The sequence below is a fragment of the Tachyglossus aculeatus genome, chromosome X2 (genome assembly GCF_015852505.1).
Source record: "Tachyglossus aculeatus isolate mTacAcu1 chromosome X2, mTacAcu1.pri, whole genome shotgun sequence".
NCBI lineage: Eukaryota > Metazoa > Chordata > Mammalia > Monotremata > Tachyglossidae > Tachyglossus > Tachyglossus aculeatus.
In genome coordinates, this window is record NC_052100.1 from 23,100,085 (window position 1) to 23,115,929 (window position 15,845).

Genomic DNA, 15,845 nt, shown 5'->3' on the forward strand with positions numbered 1-15,845 from the left:
AACACTGTCAAAAAAATTAGGGAATGTTCTTCTGTCTGGTGAGAACCCAAAGTGGTAACAGAAGAAACAGTTATGAACATGGGCTTGGCATCAGTCAATAATGATGGTATTTATTAAGCACTTACTATTGCCAAACACTGTGCTAAGCACTTGGGCAGATAAAAGATTGGACACAGTTCCTGATTCACATGAGGGCCCACAGTCTAACAAGGAGGGAGAACAGGTATTCTACCCCTATTTTACAGATGAGGCACAGAGAGACGAAGAGACCAAGAAACTAAGAGATTAAGAGACTAGGGAAGCAGCATTGGTTAGTGGATAGAGCACAGACCTCGGATTCAGAAGGACCCGGGTTCCAATCTTGTCTCTGCTACTTGTCTGCTGCATGACCTTGGGCAAGTCCCTTCACTTCTCTGTGCCTCAGTTACCTCATCTGTAAAATAGGGATTAAGAATGAGAGCCCCATGTGGGACCAGGACTGTGTCCAAACCCAATTTGCTTGTACGCCCCAGTACTTAGTACAGTGCCTGGCACATAGTACGTGCTTAATGAATACCACAATTATTATATTATTATTATTATTATGTAGTGATTTGCTCAAGGTCACACAGAAGGTCAGTGGAGGAGCTGGGATTAGAATCCAGCTCCCCTGTTGTCTGAATTATCTGGATAATTTGGCAGGAAAGACCTGGCCTACATATTTAGGAGAATATTAGGAGAAGCAGTTTGGCTTAGTGGTAAGAGCACGGGCTTGGGAGTCAGAGGTTGTGGATTCTAATCCCTGCTCCACCACTTAGCTGTGTGACTTTGGGCAAGTCACTTAACTTCTCTGTGCCTCAGTTACCTCAACTGTAAAATGGGGGTAAAGACTATGAGTCCCACATGGGGTAACCTGATTACCTTGTATCTACCCCAGTGCTTAGAACAGTGCTTGGCACATAGTAAGTGCTTAACAAAAACCATATTAAATTCCCAGCCATTTGTGATCTGGTAATTTCCCATTAGTTTTTTGAATAAAGTCCAGTCATTGTCCTCTCAGTCATTTTATGTCATCTTTCCTTGTGACAGAGTTTTTTGCCTATGTTGCATGCCATTCCTTTTGTTCTTTTTATCTGGCAAGAATCCCTAGATACCAAATCAGATACAATCTCTGGTCTAAAAGTAGTTCAAAATTTAAAGGGGAAGACAGACACACATTAAAAGGGGAAAAGACAGGGAAACAAGCTATGATAGGCCAATCAGTAATAACAGTAAAAACAACAACAGGGATGCAGCATGGCCTAGTGGAAAGAACATAGGCCTCGGAGTCAAAGGACCTGAGTTCTAATCCCAGCTCTGCCACTTGTCTGCTGTGTGACCTTGGGCAGGTCAATAAACTTCTCTTGAGCCTCAATTTCCTCATCTGTAAAATGGAGATTAAATCCTACTCGTACCACTCGATCTCACACCACTAACCCAAGCCCTGGATAACCTCAACAGCCCATTTCCTTTGCTCCAGTGCACGAACCTATGGTAAGGAGTTTCTGTTTGTTGCAGAGGTGGATGGGCAAACACTGGAAATCCTTGAGGGGTGGTGAAACCTAGACTGGTGAAAATCTAGATATCACACAGACCTCGTCCACCTCAAGTTCATTCTCACTGCTTTAACTCTGCCCTCTCCTCTGTCTTGCAAAATTACTTTTCCATTCTTATTGACACCCATGCCCATTGCCCTCACCAGTTGTTCCAGATGTTTTCCTCCCTCCTCAGGCCTTCTGGCCTCTGCCTTCTCCATCTCTTGCCCCTAATGACCTGGCCACCTACTTTATTGAGAAAATTGAAACCATCAGGTGTGATCTTCCTACAATCGCCCTTGCTCCCTTGCTCCTCTCCAGTCCCTCCCTCTTCCTGCCACTTCTTCAATGCTCCCATCTTTCCCAGCAGTATCTCACTGGGAGATCTCCTGCCTCCATTCCCTCATCTGTAAAAAGAGGATTAAGACTGTGAGCTCTATATGGGACAGGGACTATGCCCAGCTCAATTATCTTGTATTTAACCCAGAGCTTAGAACAGAGTAATCACTTAAATACCATAATTATTATTATTATTATTTTATGACAAAAACATTCAGTCCATGTTTCCCCACCCCTCAAGGATCTCCAATTACTCGCACAGAGTAATCACTTAAATACCATAATTATTATTATTATTTTATGACAAAAACATTCAGTCCATATTTCCCCACCCCTCAAGGATCTCCAGTGTTTGTCCACCCACCTCTGCAACAAACAAAAACTCCTTACCATAGGCTTTAAAGCACTTTAAGCTCCCTTCCTCTTCTCCTACACCCTTCTGCATCACCCTGACTTGCTCCCTTTGTTCTTCCCCCCTCCCAAAATCACAGGACTTATGCACATATCTGTAATTTATTTATTTAGATTAATGTTTGTCTCCCCATCATACTGTAAGCTCACTGGGTGGCAGGGAATGTGTCTGTTTATTGTTATATTGTACTCTCCCAAGCGCTTTGTACAGTGCTCTGCACACAGTAAGTGCTCAATAAATATGATTGAGTGAATGCTTGAATGAACGCAATCATCTTGCCCCCTCCTACCTTACCTCGCTGCTCTCCCACTACAATCCAGCCCACACATTTTGCTCCTCTAATGCCAACTTACTCACTGTACCTTGATCTGATCTAGCTCACTGCCCACCTCTTGTCCACATCCTGCCTCTGGCCTGGAATGCCCTCCCTCTTCATATCTGACAGACTACTTCTCTCCCCACCTTCAAAGCCTTACTGAAGGCACTTCTCTTCCAAGAGGCCTTCCCCGACTAGGCCCTCATTTCCACTTCTCCCACTCCCTTCTGCATCACCCTCGCACTTGTAATTGCTCCTTTTATTCACCTCTCCCTCAGCCCAGAGCATTTATGTACATATCCATTATTTACTTATTCATATTAATGTTTGTCCTCCCCTCTAAACCGTAAGTACATTGTGGGCAAGGAACATATCTACCAACTCCATTATATTCTTATAATGTACTCTCCCAAGTGCTTAGTACAGTGTTCTGCACATGTTAAGTGCTCAATGAATACATTTAATGGATTGATTGATTGATACTCCCTCCTACTTAGTTCCATATGGGACAGGGACCGTGTCCAACCTGATTATCTTATTTCTACTCCAGCACTTAGTACATTCCTTGGCACATAGTAAGCACTTAACAAGTACAATAATAATTATTATTATTAATTATTAACAATACGATCTTGGGTAAAGGGGGCAATTCTGGGTTTCCTTGGTTCCTCACTGCCCCAGTGCCACCTACCCTGGATCAAATTGCTCTGACTTTTCTAACGCTCTTAAGCATGTGACGCAGTTTCTGCCCACCACCCACTGCCAGGGAATGGAGGGAAGTTGCCCTGGCTATTATGAGATTCCATGCAGGTGCTTTAATGCCTGGTAGCCTCAAATTAGTTGACCAGGCAAGAGTGGGGGAAGAAAAAGAAGCAGTGTGACCTAGTGGAAGGGGTACGGGCCTGGGTGTCAGAGGATCTGGGTTCTAATCCTGTCTCTGTTGCTTGTCTGCAGTGTGACCTCGGACAAGTCACTTAACTTCTCTGTGCCTCAGTTACCTCATCTGTAAAACGGGGATTAAGATTGTGCGCCCCATATGGGTCATGGACTGTGTCCAACCTGATTATCTTGTTTCTACCCCAGAACTTAGTAATGTGCCAGGCACGTAGCAAGGGCTTAACAAATACCATTAAAAAAAAGGGGAAGAGACAGTAAAGATTAGGCTTAATGTGTATTCCATTTCCCCCTCCAAGTGTGAAATAGAATTCACTCACTGGAAAGGCCTCCCTGAAATCTTCCTTCAGCTCTTCCTTTACCAAATCAATACAAAGAGAACTTGGAGTATGAAACATCCTTCAATCCTCAGGAGATGGAATCTTAATCACCATGGAAATCCCCATGAATTGAAGGAGGCAAGACTCTAATGGGTTTCAAGGATTCAGATAAAAGGGCAGCCCAGAAAAAAGAATAATGTCAGGGGCCAGAGTCCTTTCCCTTTAGAATCCTTTCTTTTAACCTTTTCTCAAAATCTGTCACTGGCAACAGAAAAGAAATATGGTGATCTTCTCAAGCAGAAAAGTCAGCCAAGAATGTGAAAACTCAGAGGAGTGACTATGGAATGGAGTAAATGAGCCTTCTGGAAGTTCTCTCCAATTTCCCAAATAACTTTTCAGTATCTTTTATTCAAGGTAGGGAGTCAAGCTGAAAAAATAAATCCACATAACTGGGCTTTACTCCACTCCAAGCCTGTAACTATAACTGCGATTTTTCTGAAATTTTCCTTCAAATTGCTCAATATTACATTTAAAATATCCCTTGCATTAGTATAAACCTATGATAATGATTTCCCAATTCCCCTAAATTAACTTGGGAAATTATAGCCCCTGAGGAGGGGCTAAATATATGCTACTCATCATAGTGGGAAGATGGAGGGGGAAGTGGAGAGGAAAATGAAAGAGGGACAGATACACAGAGGATTATACATGCGTACATATCCTATTTTTGACCATTTCCCCTATCTGTAATTCATTTTAATGGCTGACTCCCCCTCTAGACTGTTAGCTCCTTGTGGGCAGGGATCATGACTATCAACTTTATTATATTGTACTCTCCCAAGTACTTAGTACAGTGCTCTGCACACAGTAAGTGCTCAATAGATACCATAAATACAATTGCCTGATTGAGAGAGAATTTCAGAGAGACAGAATGGAGGAAAAACAAGATGCAAGGTAAATGGCAAGGAACAGATGGCCCAAACAGGGGAAATAGAAATACCCACAGATTTCTTACAGGTCACTATAAATTTCACTCAAATGGACTTCATGTGTGTGTGAGAGAGAGCTATAGATAGAACACAAACAGTGAGAGAGACAGAGAAGCTATCCAAGCAGAGCTAGAAATATCCAGGGGCTTGGCAGAACTGGGAGGGACCAACTGAAAAGGACAAGTCAAAGGGCACAAAAGAAGAAAGAAGTAAACAATGGTTGACCGGGTAACCAGAGAAGGAAACCTAAGAAGAAAGAAAAGGCATCATTCATGACAGAATAATGATCAGGCACGCAGGCATTTGAAAGGGGCACAGAGAAAGAGATGAAAACAAAGGAAGGGGAAAACGTATTGGAATAAATAGAAATTGAACTGGGAGATGGACATTAACAGAAACAAAAAAAAAAGAAAAATGTCACAGGAAATATGGACTGCCCAAAAGTGAGTTTGTTTCCATCATTCTAGTTCCACTTAGTTATAAAACAGGAAGTTATTGCCTGAGATATGTGAACAGGTATACATTAAAGACAGGGAATGATAGTTTTTCAAAAAGGGATATCTCTCGCTTAGAGAGAAAGTGGGTGTTCTTTTGCCCCATCTTTATGGGTTCCCTTTGGTCACCTTCACGATATTCTAGACTTCAATCATATCCACTCTCAGCCTTCAGTTTTCCAGACAAAAGACTCCTAGTCTTTTCACCCCATCTTCAGACAGAAACTTCACCAGCCCCTTGAAAATAAGGTTGGCGACCTCTCCTCAGTACCTTTTCCAGTTCTATTTTATCTTTTTTTCCTAACATATGGTGAAGAAAATACACTACTTATTCCAGGTTTGGGCAACCAGGGTTTACAGAGGCAAAACTATGACTTTAATTTTGTTTCGCTTTCCATCCTTTTTCTGTTGATGCCCATCCAGAATTTGGTTGGTCTTTCTGTCTGCTGTTGCTTATGCACAGATGACCAATGATTGTTTTATGAACTGTCAACAATGATTTTGAGATCTCTTCCCTGAATTGTGACTAATAACTCCTAAACTTAATTTTAAATTCCACTAATTTTCCAGGTATACAAGCTAAACTCATGCACCTGTAATTCCCAGGACGCCCCATTATCTATGATACCCTTCTTATGTACAGGAGATGAATTTATCATCCACTGGTCCTTCAATACAGAGACCATTTGAAATTAGGGGCTACATACTCTTACCAGGAGTTCTGCAACATATTCTGAGTTCCTTAATCAAACCTGGCCTCCTTGTCAATGAACAGTTGGAATGTTTGCCTGGTGTTTGAATCACAATCAATCCATACTGGTTGTTATCTGCCTTGCATCTAATCTCATAATCTTTTGGTGAAGACTGTGCATTTGTCATAATGCATAATTTGTCAGTGAAAGGACTGGAATCTGCCTGCCAGCCTGACTGAACTCTGGAGATTTCTGCAAAGTCCAAAGGTCAAAAGGCAATTCTTCTAGCTGCCCAATCATTGCAGCTCTATTCACACACTTCAGCTTCTTCAGGCACTTTTAAAGCTGAAGAAGGTAGACACTCTGGTGACTGTGCAGGTGATTAATAATAGCATTGTTATAATAATAATTATAAGAATTATAATAATAATTGTTAAGCATTTACTATGTGCCAAGTACTATATTAAGCACTGGGGTAGATACAAGATAATCAAGTTGAACAAAGTCCATGTCCATATGGGGCTCACAGTCTAAGTAGGAAGTATTCATTCATTCAGTCATATTTATTGAGTGCTTACTGTGTGCAAAGCACTCTACTAAGTGCTTGAAAGAGTACGATATCATAATAAATGAACACATTCCCTGCCCACAATAATGCACAGAGAGGTTAAGTGACTTGTCCAAGGTCACACAACAGACAAGTGGCAGGGCCAGGATTAGAACCCACATCCTCTGAGTCCCAGGTCCATGCCCTTTCAGGAAAGCTCAGAGGGGTATGATGGATAACTTCCAATAGGAGGGTCACAGGGAGGGGATAACTAGCTGATTGTGGAATTTCTTTTCTAATTTTTTTAAATATATATCAGGCACACGCAGGGCATGAGATTGTCTAGGTGCAGTTTTGTTGGAGATAGGTCCACGTGGTCACCTCTTTTCTTTCCTAGTTCCACAATCTACATAGACTTAATATTAATCGTTGCCCTTCATACTCAAAGACATCACTGAAAATAATGAAATTTACATCTGGACTGTGTCTATCATGATTATCTTGTAACTACCCCAGTGCTTAGTACAGTGCTTGGCACATAATAAGTGCTTAACAATTCAATCAATCAATCAATGGTATTTACGAGCACTTACTGTGTGCCGAACACTATACTAAGCACTTCAATCAACTGATCAAGCACTTGAGAGGGTATAATGCAATAGAATTGGTAGACTCATCCCCTGACCACAACAAGCTTAGAGTCTAGCAGGGGAGACGGACATCAATATAAATAAATAATGGATATACACATAAGTGTTGTGAGGCTGAAAGTGGGGTGAATACTAAGTGCCCGAAGAGTACAGACCCAGGTGCATAGATGATGCATAGACAATTGCCACTATTATCATTATCATCATTAGTAGTTGTAGTGGATACAGTACAGGACTGGAAGTCAAAAGGTTATGGGTTCTAATCCCAGCTCTGCCACTTGTCTGCTGTGTGACCTTGGGCAAGTCGCTTCATTTCTGTGGGCCACAGTTACCTCCTCTGTAAAATGGTGATTGAGATTGTGAGCCCCATGTGGGACAGGGACTGTGTCTCTGTTTGTCTCTACCCCAGCGCTTAGAACAGTGTCTGGCACACAGTAAGCACTTAATAAATGCCACAATTATTAGTAGTAGTAAAAATTCACTTATAAGGGTCTGAAAAGGCCAATGTGAGACCCATAGTTAGACTCATCAAAAGGTTGCCCTTGCAGAACTGTCACATTTGATGTTTGCAGCAACTAGTGCTGTTTTCTCTTTAGCTTCCTTGTCTCTTAAATATTATGAAGGGGCTTGTTTTTTTTTTTTTTTCAAAAAGAGCTGCTCCTTTCTTGATTACAGTACACCATGCTGGTCTATCCATGGCAACTGGCTCTCAGTTTTTAGCTGAGATGCAGCATTTTATGGGAGTTTGTTTTGTTGTTAAACATTTCCTCTTTCCTCCTTGCTTAGCATCCCAATTTCAACTCACTGTACAGCAGCTCTTTTGGTTTAATAATAATAATGATAGCATTTATTAAGCGCTTACTATGTTCAAAGCACTGTTTGTCATTCATTCTTCCCTGGAGTCTCACCCAGTGTAGTTGTGTTGAGGTGAACAGAGCTTCCATGCTAGGGTACTGACTTGGTTCTAAGACAACATTATTTTTTCATCCTGTTCTACCTTTCGCTGTCTAGTAAAGCCTCATCTTCAATACTGAAAGGTATGTTGAGGAGAATACTGAAATGTTTTTGCCACATAGGGATTCCTAATCTGGGAGAAGACCAGAGTCATCTTCACTCTTTAGAAGTATGAGGATGGCATGGAATAGAGTTATATAAAATCTTCAGCAAGGTGTAGAACTTATTGGCTTCAAAACCCGGGTCACAGCATGCAAATCAAATTAGGGAATATGTGCAATGCCAGAGAGCCAGGCCTTTGCAGACCCACAGTTCTGCAACACCAATCCTGACCAACAATCACAAATTTGCTGTAACTGCACACTGAATTTTGTAGAAAGTTGGCATGAGAAATAGTGATGGAAAGAGGGAGCAATTGGATAAAGATCTGATGAAGGGGAAAGGTGGGAAGGCACCAAGTAGCATGTATCCAAATAAGCAGGAGAGAGAATGTGGATAACTGTAGAAAAGTTTTAGAGGACACCAACAATTTCTAGAGTTTTGCAGCAACATTCCCTTTCTGATTACTTTCTGACCTGAAATGCAGACTCACCAGAGTTCTTCCAGGAGCTACTCTTTTCCTATCAATATGCCGCTAATTCACAAGAATATTTTTAGTCAATCAATCATATTTACCGAGCGCTTACTGTGTACAGAGCAATATTCTGAGCACTTGGGAGAGTACGATAAAACAGAGTTGGTAGACCTGTTCCCTGCCCACAAGGAGCTTACAGTCCAATGCAAACTCTATTGACGGCTGAAAATAAGGGAATTGAACAGAGGAATTGGGCTGTTCTGTAATGTAAGGGAGGATGGTGGGAATGTAGTGACAAGGTGTCAAAACAGGGTTCCAGTTTATTCAGTTTAATGGACATAAGTAGCTACACTGAATGCAGCTTCACTCTGGGACAATTGATTGTGCTGAGGAAAAGCCCATCCTTAGGTTTAGAGTTGAATTGAGTCTTTGCTTCCCTAATTATTGGGACCCTAATGGTTTTCCCTTTCAGCCCTGAGGATGTCTGAGCAACATATGCTCTTGGAAACAGAAAAATGAATAGCTTGCTTCATTTCCCTGGATCCTCCAGATCAGCCAGCACCTGGACAAGACTCCCCCAGAAGCTTCTAACTACCATTATCTTGACTGCCTGATTTCCTGGAAAAGAGGGCCCATGCTGCCCTCCGTACACTCTCGGAATAATCACAAGGACACATCCTCAAGACCCACCCCCCACTCAGAGCAGTGCATAGCCTTGGAGATGTAGAGATGTTGCAATGCCACAGAGCGCCTCCATCAGGGGGAATGAGGAACTGGAGAGATCACAGATTGAGCATGCCTCAGTCTTTCTCTACCCTCAATCAGAGCTAACCAGATTGAAAGGCATCAATTTTCTGACCCTTAGCAGTAGTTTAAGAAACATGTCAGTATTGGGACAGTTCAATGGCAACCAATGGGGTTTGCAGAGAGTAATGTTGGCAACATGCCTGGAGTTCTGGATTATTATAGCACCAAAGACTGAGGAAGACACAGAAAGAGGCGAAAAACATGGAGGCGTATGGAAGCTGGATTTTTTTGGTCATGAATCTCCTCAATCAATGGCATTTACTGAGCACTAACTGTTTGCAGAGCACTGTAGCAAGTGCTTGGAAGAGTACAATACAACAAAGTTGGTAGACTCATTCCCTGCCCACAAGGAGCTTATCCAGGGAAAAGGAAATGTGTCTTCCTTGGAGAAATGTAACCCCAGTGGGTTCACAGTTGCGACTTGTAGCTACCAAGCTACCAAGCTACCACCTTAAGGGCAGTGGCTTGGGTCGAGTGGATACTTCATCCACGCTTGCTAAATGTGGTGGCGATGACAGACCCTGAGATCCCAAAACTGAAATGAATTCTGCCATCCAATGAGCTTCAGATAAGTCTAATAAGATGATATTAACCTGTGAGGAGATTCTGTAGTAGCACTTTCTAAAACTTTACTATGCCACTCACGAAACTGCTCTTCAGAATCCCTGTAATAACATAGAAATTGGTTTTTCAAATTAGAGGATGCACCTGCTTTTTGGAATTCTAGTATAAATAAGGTTAACTTCGCTTAAGAATTTCCCTTTATCACGGTGGTATTTTCCATCACAAATCTGCTGATGTCTCTTAGGGATGAGTTTGTTGCACCGCATTCCAAAGTCATGATCTCACTTACACAAAAAACCTTTGGTGTTCAAAGGCTATAATGAGATTTTCCTAGCTCCAAAGCAAAAAGGGCTTCTTTTGCCCTGCTTCCTGGACCTGCATGTGGCTTTATTTCTAAAATTAATAGATTATTTTTCACAGAGCAGATTGAATTACATAATCACCTACCTACAAAGTTTTGGAGCAGACAAGTGTAAATATAAACAAAGCTCATTTTGGAAAAAATCCATGTGGTGTTTTGTTCACTATAATCACCCAAACCAATAATATACACACTAAGGAAAAATAAAACAAAGATCAAAAGAAAGAACGGAATTACATCCTGGGAAAGCATTTAATGTTTATGCAAGTGTGCAAAGTTATAATTTAAGGATAGGAAATGTGCTTGACCATAGCAAAAGATTCTAAAAGTGTCCTCGAAAAGCTTTCACTAAGGAGACATAACTGAAAAAAAGGCATCAACTGGAATGTCTAAGCTTTATCCAAGGCCCCTAAAATCTCAGACTGACACCACAATGATAAATATTTGAGGCATTCTAATGAAAACAGCTGAATTAACACTCCCCTTAAAGGAGACTCTCTAAAGTATGTCATTCAGGAGAAGTCATTTTATCTTCTTTTTATTAAGAGATGGACACATTCTTTTGGAACTAGTTGTCTTTGTCTTTTCACCTAACTTTTGAAGAGTGACAACATGCTTATAATGCTGATGGAGTTCTCAAAAAAGGAGGAGCCTTATTGTAGTCCTGAAGACTTCCGGAATAGGAGCCTAGAGGAATTGATTATGCTGACAGTGGTTTGCCCTAGCACCCAATCAATCAGTCAGTGGTATTTATTGAGCGCTATGTGCAGAGCACAATACAAGAAAATTAGCAGACACAACCCCTGCCCATAATGAACTTACAGTCTAGAGGGGGAGATGGACATTAATTATGTACACAACTGTAATTTCATTTATTTGTATTGATATCTGTCTCCTCCCCTCTAGACTGTAAACTCGTTGTGGGCAGGGAATGTCACTGCTTATTGTTGTATTGTACTTTCCCAAGTGCTTAGTACAGTGCTCTGCACACAGTAACCACTCAATAGACTGAATGTATGAATAGGAATAAATAATTTAAATAAATGGGTGCAACAAACGAGTAGGTAGGGAGACAAATTGTGAAGTGCCTAACGAAACTTTTATGAATAAAATCCATTTATGCCCAAAGTGACTGTGGCATTGTGCTGATGCTAGACCATAGATCAATAGGTGGGTGCCAGGGTAGCCATTTCAGTAACTGCTGTGGTCTTTCCCACCTACACTAGCTGGCTACTTTTAGTTGTAGTAGCAATAATAGTATTTATGAAGTGCTCACTGTGAGTAGAGCACAGCACCAAATATTGGGGAAGAAATACACAAGAGGGAATTAGACATGGTCCCTATCCCTGGGGGAATTCACAATGTAAAAATAAAAAGAGGGTCTGGCAACAGATGCATAAGGAGAAACAAAACAAAATACTAAGATAATAGGAGGACAAAAACAAACTTCAGTATGGGTTGAAAGATGCTACTGTTGCTAGGGTTACAGTTCATGAGGGCGAATTTGACTGAAAAGATCCTATGTGCAAGTAGTTACATCCAAATCATGTGCCCATGAAGTCTATTCTAGACTGTAAGCTCCTAGTAGGCAGGAGACATGTCTACTAAATCTGTTATATTGTATATTGGGAGAGGTCCCAAGTTCTTAGTACAGTGCTCTGCACACAGCAAGTGTTCAATAAATATGATCGACTGATTGATTGAATAGTTTGAATAATCTCTGCTGTTGGTGGCTCTGCCTCTTAGAAGGTCCCCAACCCCTCTGCTCACCTAGAATAGTTAAATGCCAGATTGTGGTGATTTTTTCATAGCATCCCCCCCCCCCCCCCCCCCCCCCCGCTGCAAGGGAATTTCATAGCCAAAATCTAAGCCTTCAAAAATGTCTTTTCCTGGTCCTTTTGCTAAAGTTGGCTGTTATCTTACCCACTGGTTATCTGATTGGGATGAGAGCCACTAACTCTGTTGGAATCCTTAGGAAATGTTCCACATGTTGGAAGAAAGATGCAAGCTTCAGCACTCTGTGACCAGATTACGAAAATGTGTGAATGCTACTTAGAAATTGAAAGACGTGAATGTCCCTAGCGGTTTATTTGAAATAGAGCATATAAAGGACTAGAACAACCATCCTTCCAATCTAGGATTGGAATCTGTCTGCCAGCAAGTGCTGGAAATGCAAAACTGGGTGAACCTTACAAAAATGGAATATTTCTCTCGGAGGAAATGTTTTACTACTAAAACTAAAACGGTAGGCACACTCCAATAACAGACCCACTTTACTGTGGCTATTTCACAGTCATCCTGATTGTGAAATACAGGACCCGTAAATCTGCTGGACATTGCTATCAATTAAGATAAACATTTTTTTCTCTTACATCTTGTTAATACAAGTTTCATAAACAGAAAATTATGCACAATTTGTCATATTTCCTTTAATTATACTCAATTCTTTAAAAATCACCTGACATTACCAAGAAAGTGTGTGTTCAGGTCTTATAGAGATTGACCACTTCAGGAGGAAAACTATTTAATTTACTTACAAAGGACAAGGTAAGAGCAGCACATTTTTATAATTCACTTGGGGAAACAGACTCAGGAAAGATCATCCCATTTCCTTGAGTCTTGTCCCTTCTGAAACTGACAGACATTCCTTCATAAAGTCAGTAGTAGTTCAAAAGCAATAAATTCCCTTTCTCGAATAGAGTGGGGATAATTTTCATTGTTTGAACTAAAGAATGGTGAACAAACACTTCAAGCAATGGCATAGGAGGGCTCAAATATGGCCAAATATCTCCAGTGCTCCTTTGTTCTAGTTAACAAACTGAAACCCTGGAGTGCAATTATGTTTTGAGTGGCATATCATTTAGTTTCTTTTTCTTATGAACTTCTATGAAACCGTTTGGATAATTAACTGTACTGGATAGAATGAACAGTAAAACCATAGTGAACAAATATCAAAGAAGTCACCAAAATGTTCTCTACTTTCTATTCCCGTGTGGGCAGGGCAAGAAACTACTGACAATAAGCATCGAAAAAAAAGGAAGTTTTCTTACAAAGATAATTTAGCACCATAAAACTCACAGCAGTTTTGTAGTTTGTAAAGAAGACATACCTTTATCCTCGAACAGCTATCCCCTCGAGGCTTTGGAGCTGGGGCTTTGTGATTCATGCTGACTGCCTTTTTTCCAATCCCAGGGTAAAAATGTTTCCATAAAGTCCACTTTGTTAACAAAGTACCCACCGTGCAGAAGTCCGTAGCATGCGGATAATTTCATCTGACCTTTCCCCTGACTTCACTTGCCTTCTGGGGCTACACTTGAGCTGCCTGTGCTCTCTTTTTTTTTTTTTTTTTTAAGGAAAACTACTTGCTGCACTCAGCTAGTTGTCCACTTGTTAAACCCGGAGAAAACAAAGTTCCCACCTCCAAAGCAGCATATGCTGCTCTCCTGCTGCTTAATTATGCAGGCTGATGTAACTTCCTTCATCAACACAAAACTGAGAACCTCCCTGCCAACAGACAAAGCAGAGCTGCCCTCAGGATCCTGCAGGAAACCATTTTATACTGAAACATCTCCAAGATGAAATTACAACTTCTTTCCATCAGAAGGGGCATTCCTCCAGATTGTGAATGTGCTTCATCCCTTCTGTATTAAGTGAGCTCAGTAGGCAGTGAAGAACTATACTTTGTGTTCAGGTATGGTACCTACTTTGGAGGAACTCTGAAATGTTCATTTGCTTTCTAATTTCAAGTTTGGAAACAGAGGGGAGCCACATGCCAGCACTTGCTTTGGACTGCAGGACAGATTCCACCAGATAAGCACTCCAAGGGGCTTCGCCTCACTCCAGAGAATGAGACCGCTCCGCAAGTTCAGAATTGGCTCTTTCTGGAATCCTTATTACCACCGACACAGGCTGGAAAGGAGGCCCAGAAGGGTATCCTGCCACTCTCCCCTAGCATCTCGCCTAATTCTATTTAGTATGTGTAGTCTGGGAAGGTCCCAGATGGTGTGGGCTGTGAGGGAACTGTGACTAAGGAAGAGACTGGGCTGTAGTCACCATAGCACAAGTTAGAGAAAAGAGTCAGGAGAAACAGGTTAAGGTACTGGGGCAGGGACAGCATGGAGTGACTGAGAGGAAAGTGGGAATTAGCCACTAGGATGGTTGACACAGATTTGGGTTCAGAGCATGGAGGGGTGGGGGCTGTCAGGGGAATTGTGGGGATTGAGCTCTAAAAGATCTGCAGGGAGGACATAAAGAGTGGGGATCGAAGGACAGAGTGGTGGTGGGGAAAGGCAGCTTGAGTAGAGAAAATGAAAATAATTAAATGGCTTCCATTGGGACAACCACTAAGTACTGGATTCTGGCCTGTTGGGAGCTCTCTGTGCGGCTCTAAATCGGTTTAGGGGTAACCTAACTTTAAGAGCAACTTGTAATGTTTTCAGTTATGGTATTTATTAAGCATTTACCCTGTGCAAAATACTGAGGTGGGTATAAGTTTACGAGGTCAGACACAAGTCACCCCAAGATGCACACCTCCCAGAGAGCCAGGGTTTGTGTGGCTCTCTCTGAGCAAAACAATGGCCTGGGGGTCACTAATTCCCTTTGTCTAAAGTTTAGCAGATGATACTAACCATATCAAACATTTCAATCAACCATACAGGAGTATTTAGTCCTCTAGGCTGTAAGTCCTCTCATGTAAGGACACTAGTCCTCTAGACTGTAAACCTGTTGTAGGCAGGGAATATGTCTAACAACTTAATTATATTGTACTCTCTCAAGTGCTTAGTACAGTGCTCTGCACACAGAAAGTGCTCAAGCGCCATTTGTAAGCCTCTTTTCCAGAAAGCAGGAAAGGCCTTCAGGGGCAAGAGGTTGGAGGGTTTTGTTTTTTGTTTTTAAGTGACATCGCATGGGTAGCTAGAGACACTGTGGGAAGCTGGGAGAAGCAGCATGGCATAATGGATAGAGCATGGGCCTGGGAGTCAGAAGGTCATGGGTTCTAATCCCAGCTCCATCACTTGTCTGTTGTGTGACCTTGGGTAAGTTACTTCACTTCTCTGTGCCTCAGTGACCTCATCTGGAAAATGGGGATTGAAACTGTGAGCCCCGTGTAGGACAGGGTCTATGTCCAAACCGATTTGCTCTTAGTACAGTGCTTGGCACATAGTAAATGCATAATAATAATAATAATAGTAATGGTATTTGTTAAGTGCTTACTATGTACCAAGCACTGTTCTAAGTTCTGGATGATGGTATTTGTTAAGCGCTTACTATGTGCCAAGCACTGTTCTAAGCGCTGGGGTAGATACAAGGTAATCAGGTTGTTCCACGTGGGACTCACAGTCTTAATCCCCATTTTACAGATGAGGTCACTGAGGCACA

At 41.7% G+C, this 15,845-nt stretch overlaps 1 protein-coding gene across 5 annotated transcripts in view; it reads right to left on the reverse strand.

The window, feature by feature from the left end:
* PLEKHG4B (pleckstrin homology and RhoGEF domain containing G4B) overlaps positions 1 to 13,806 on the reverse strand; it is a 96,266-nt gene extending 82,460 nt beyond the window's left edge. For all 5 annotated transcript variants that reach the window (XM_038771389.1, XM_038771386.1, XM_038771385.1 and 2 more), the window contains exon 1: positions 13,576 to 13,806. In XM_038771389.1, coding sequence (XP_038627317.1) covers positions 13,576 to 13,632 — 57 coding nt within the window. In that variant the 5' untranslated portion in view covers positions 13,633 to 13,806. The remainder of the gene's footprint in view (positions 1 to 13,575) is intronic.
* Positions 13,807 to 15,845: the final 2,039 nt, after the last annotated feature.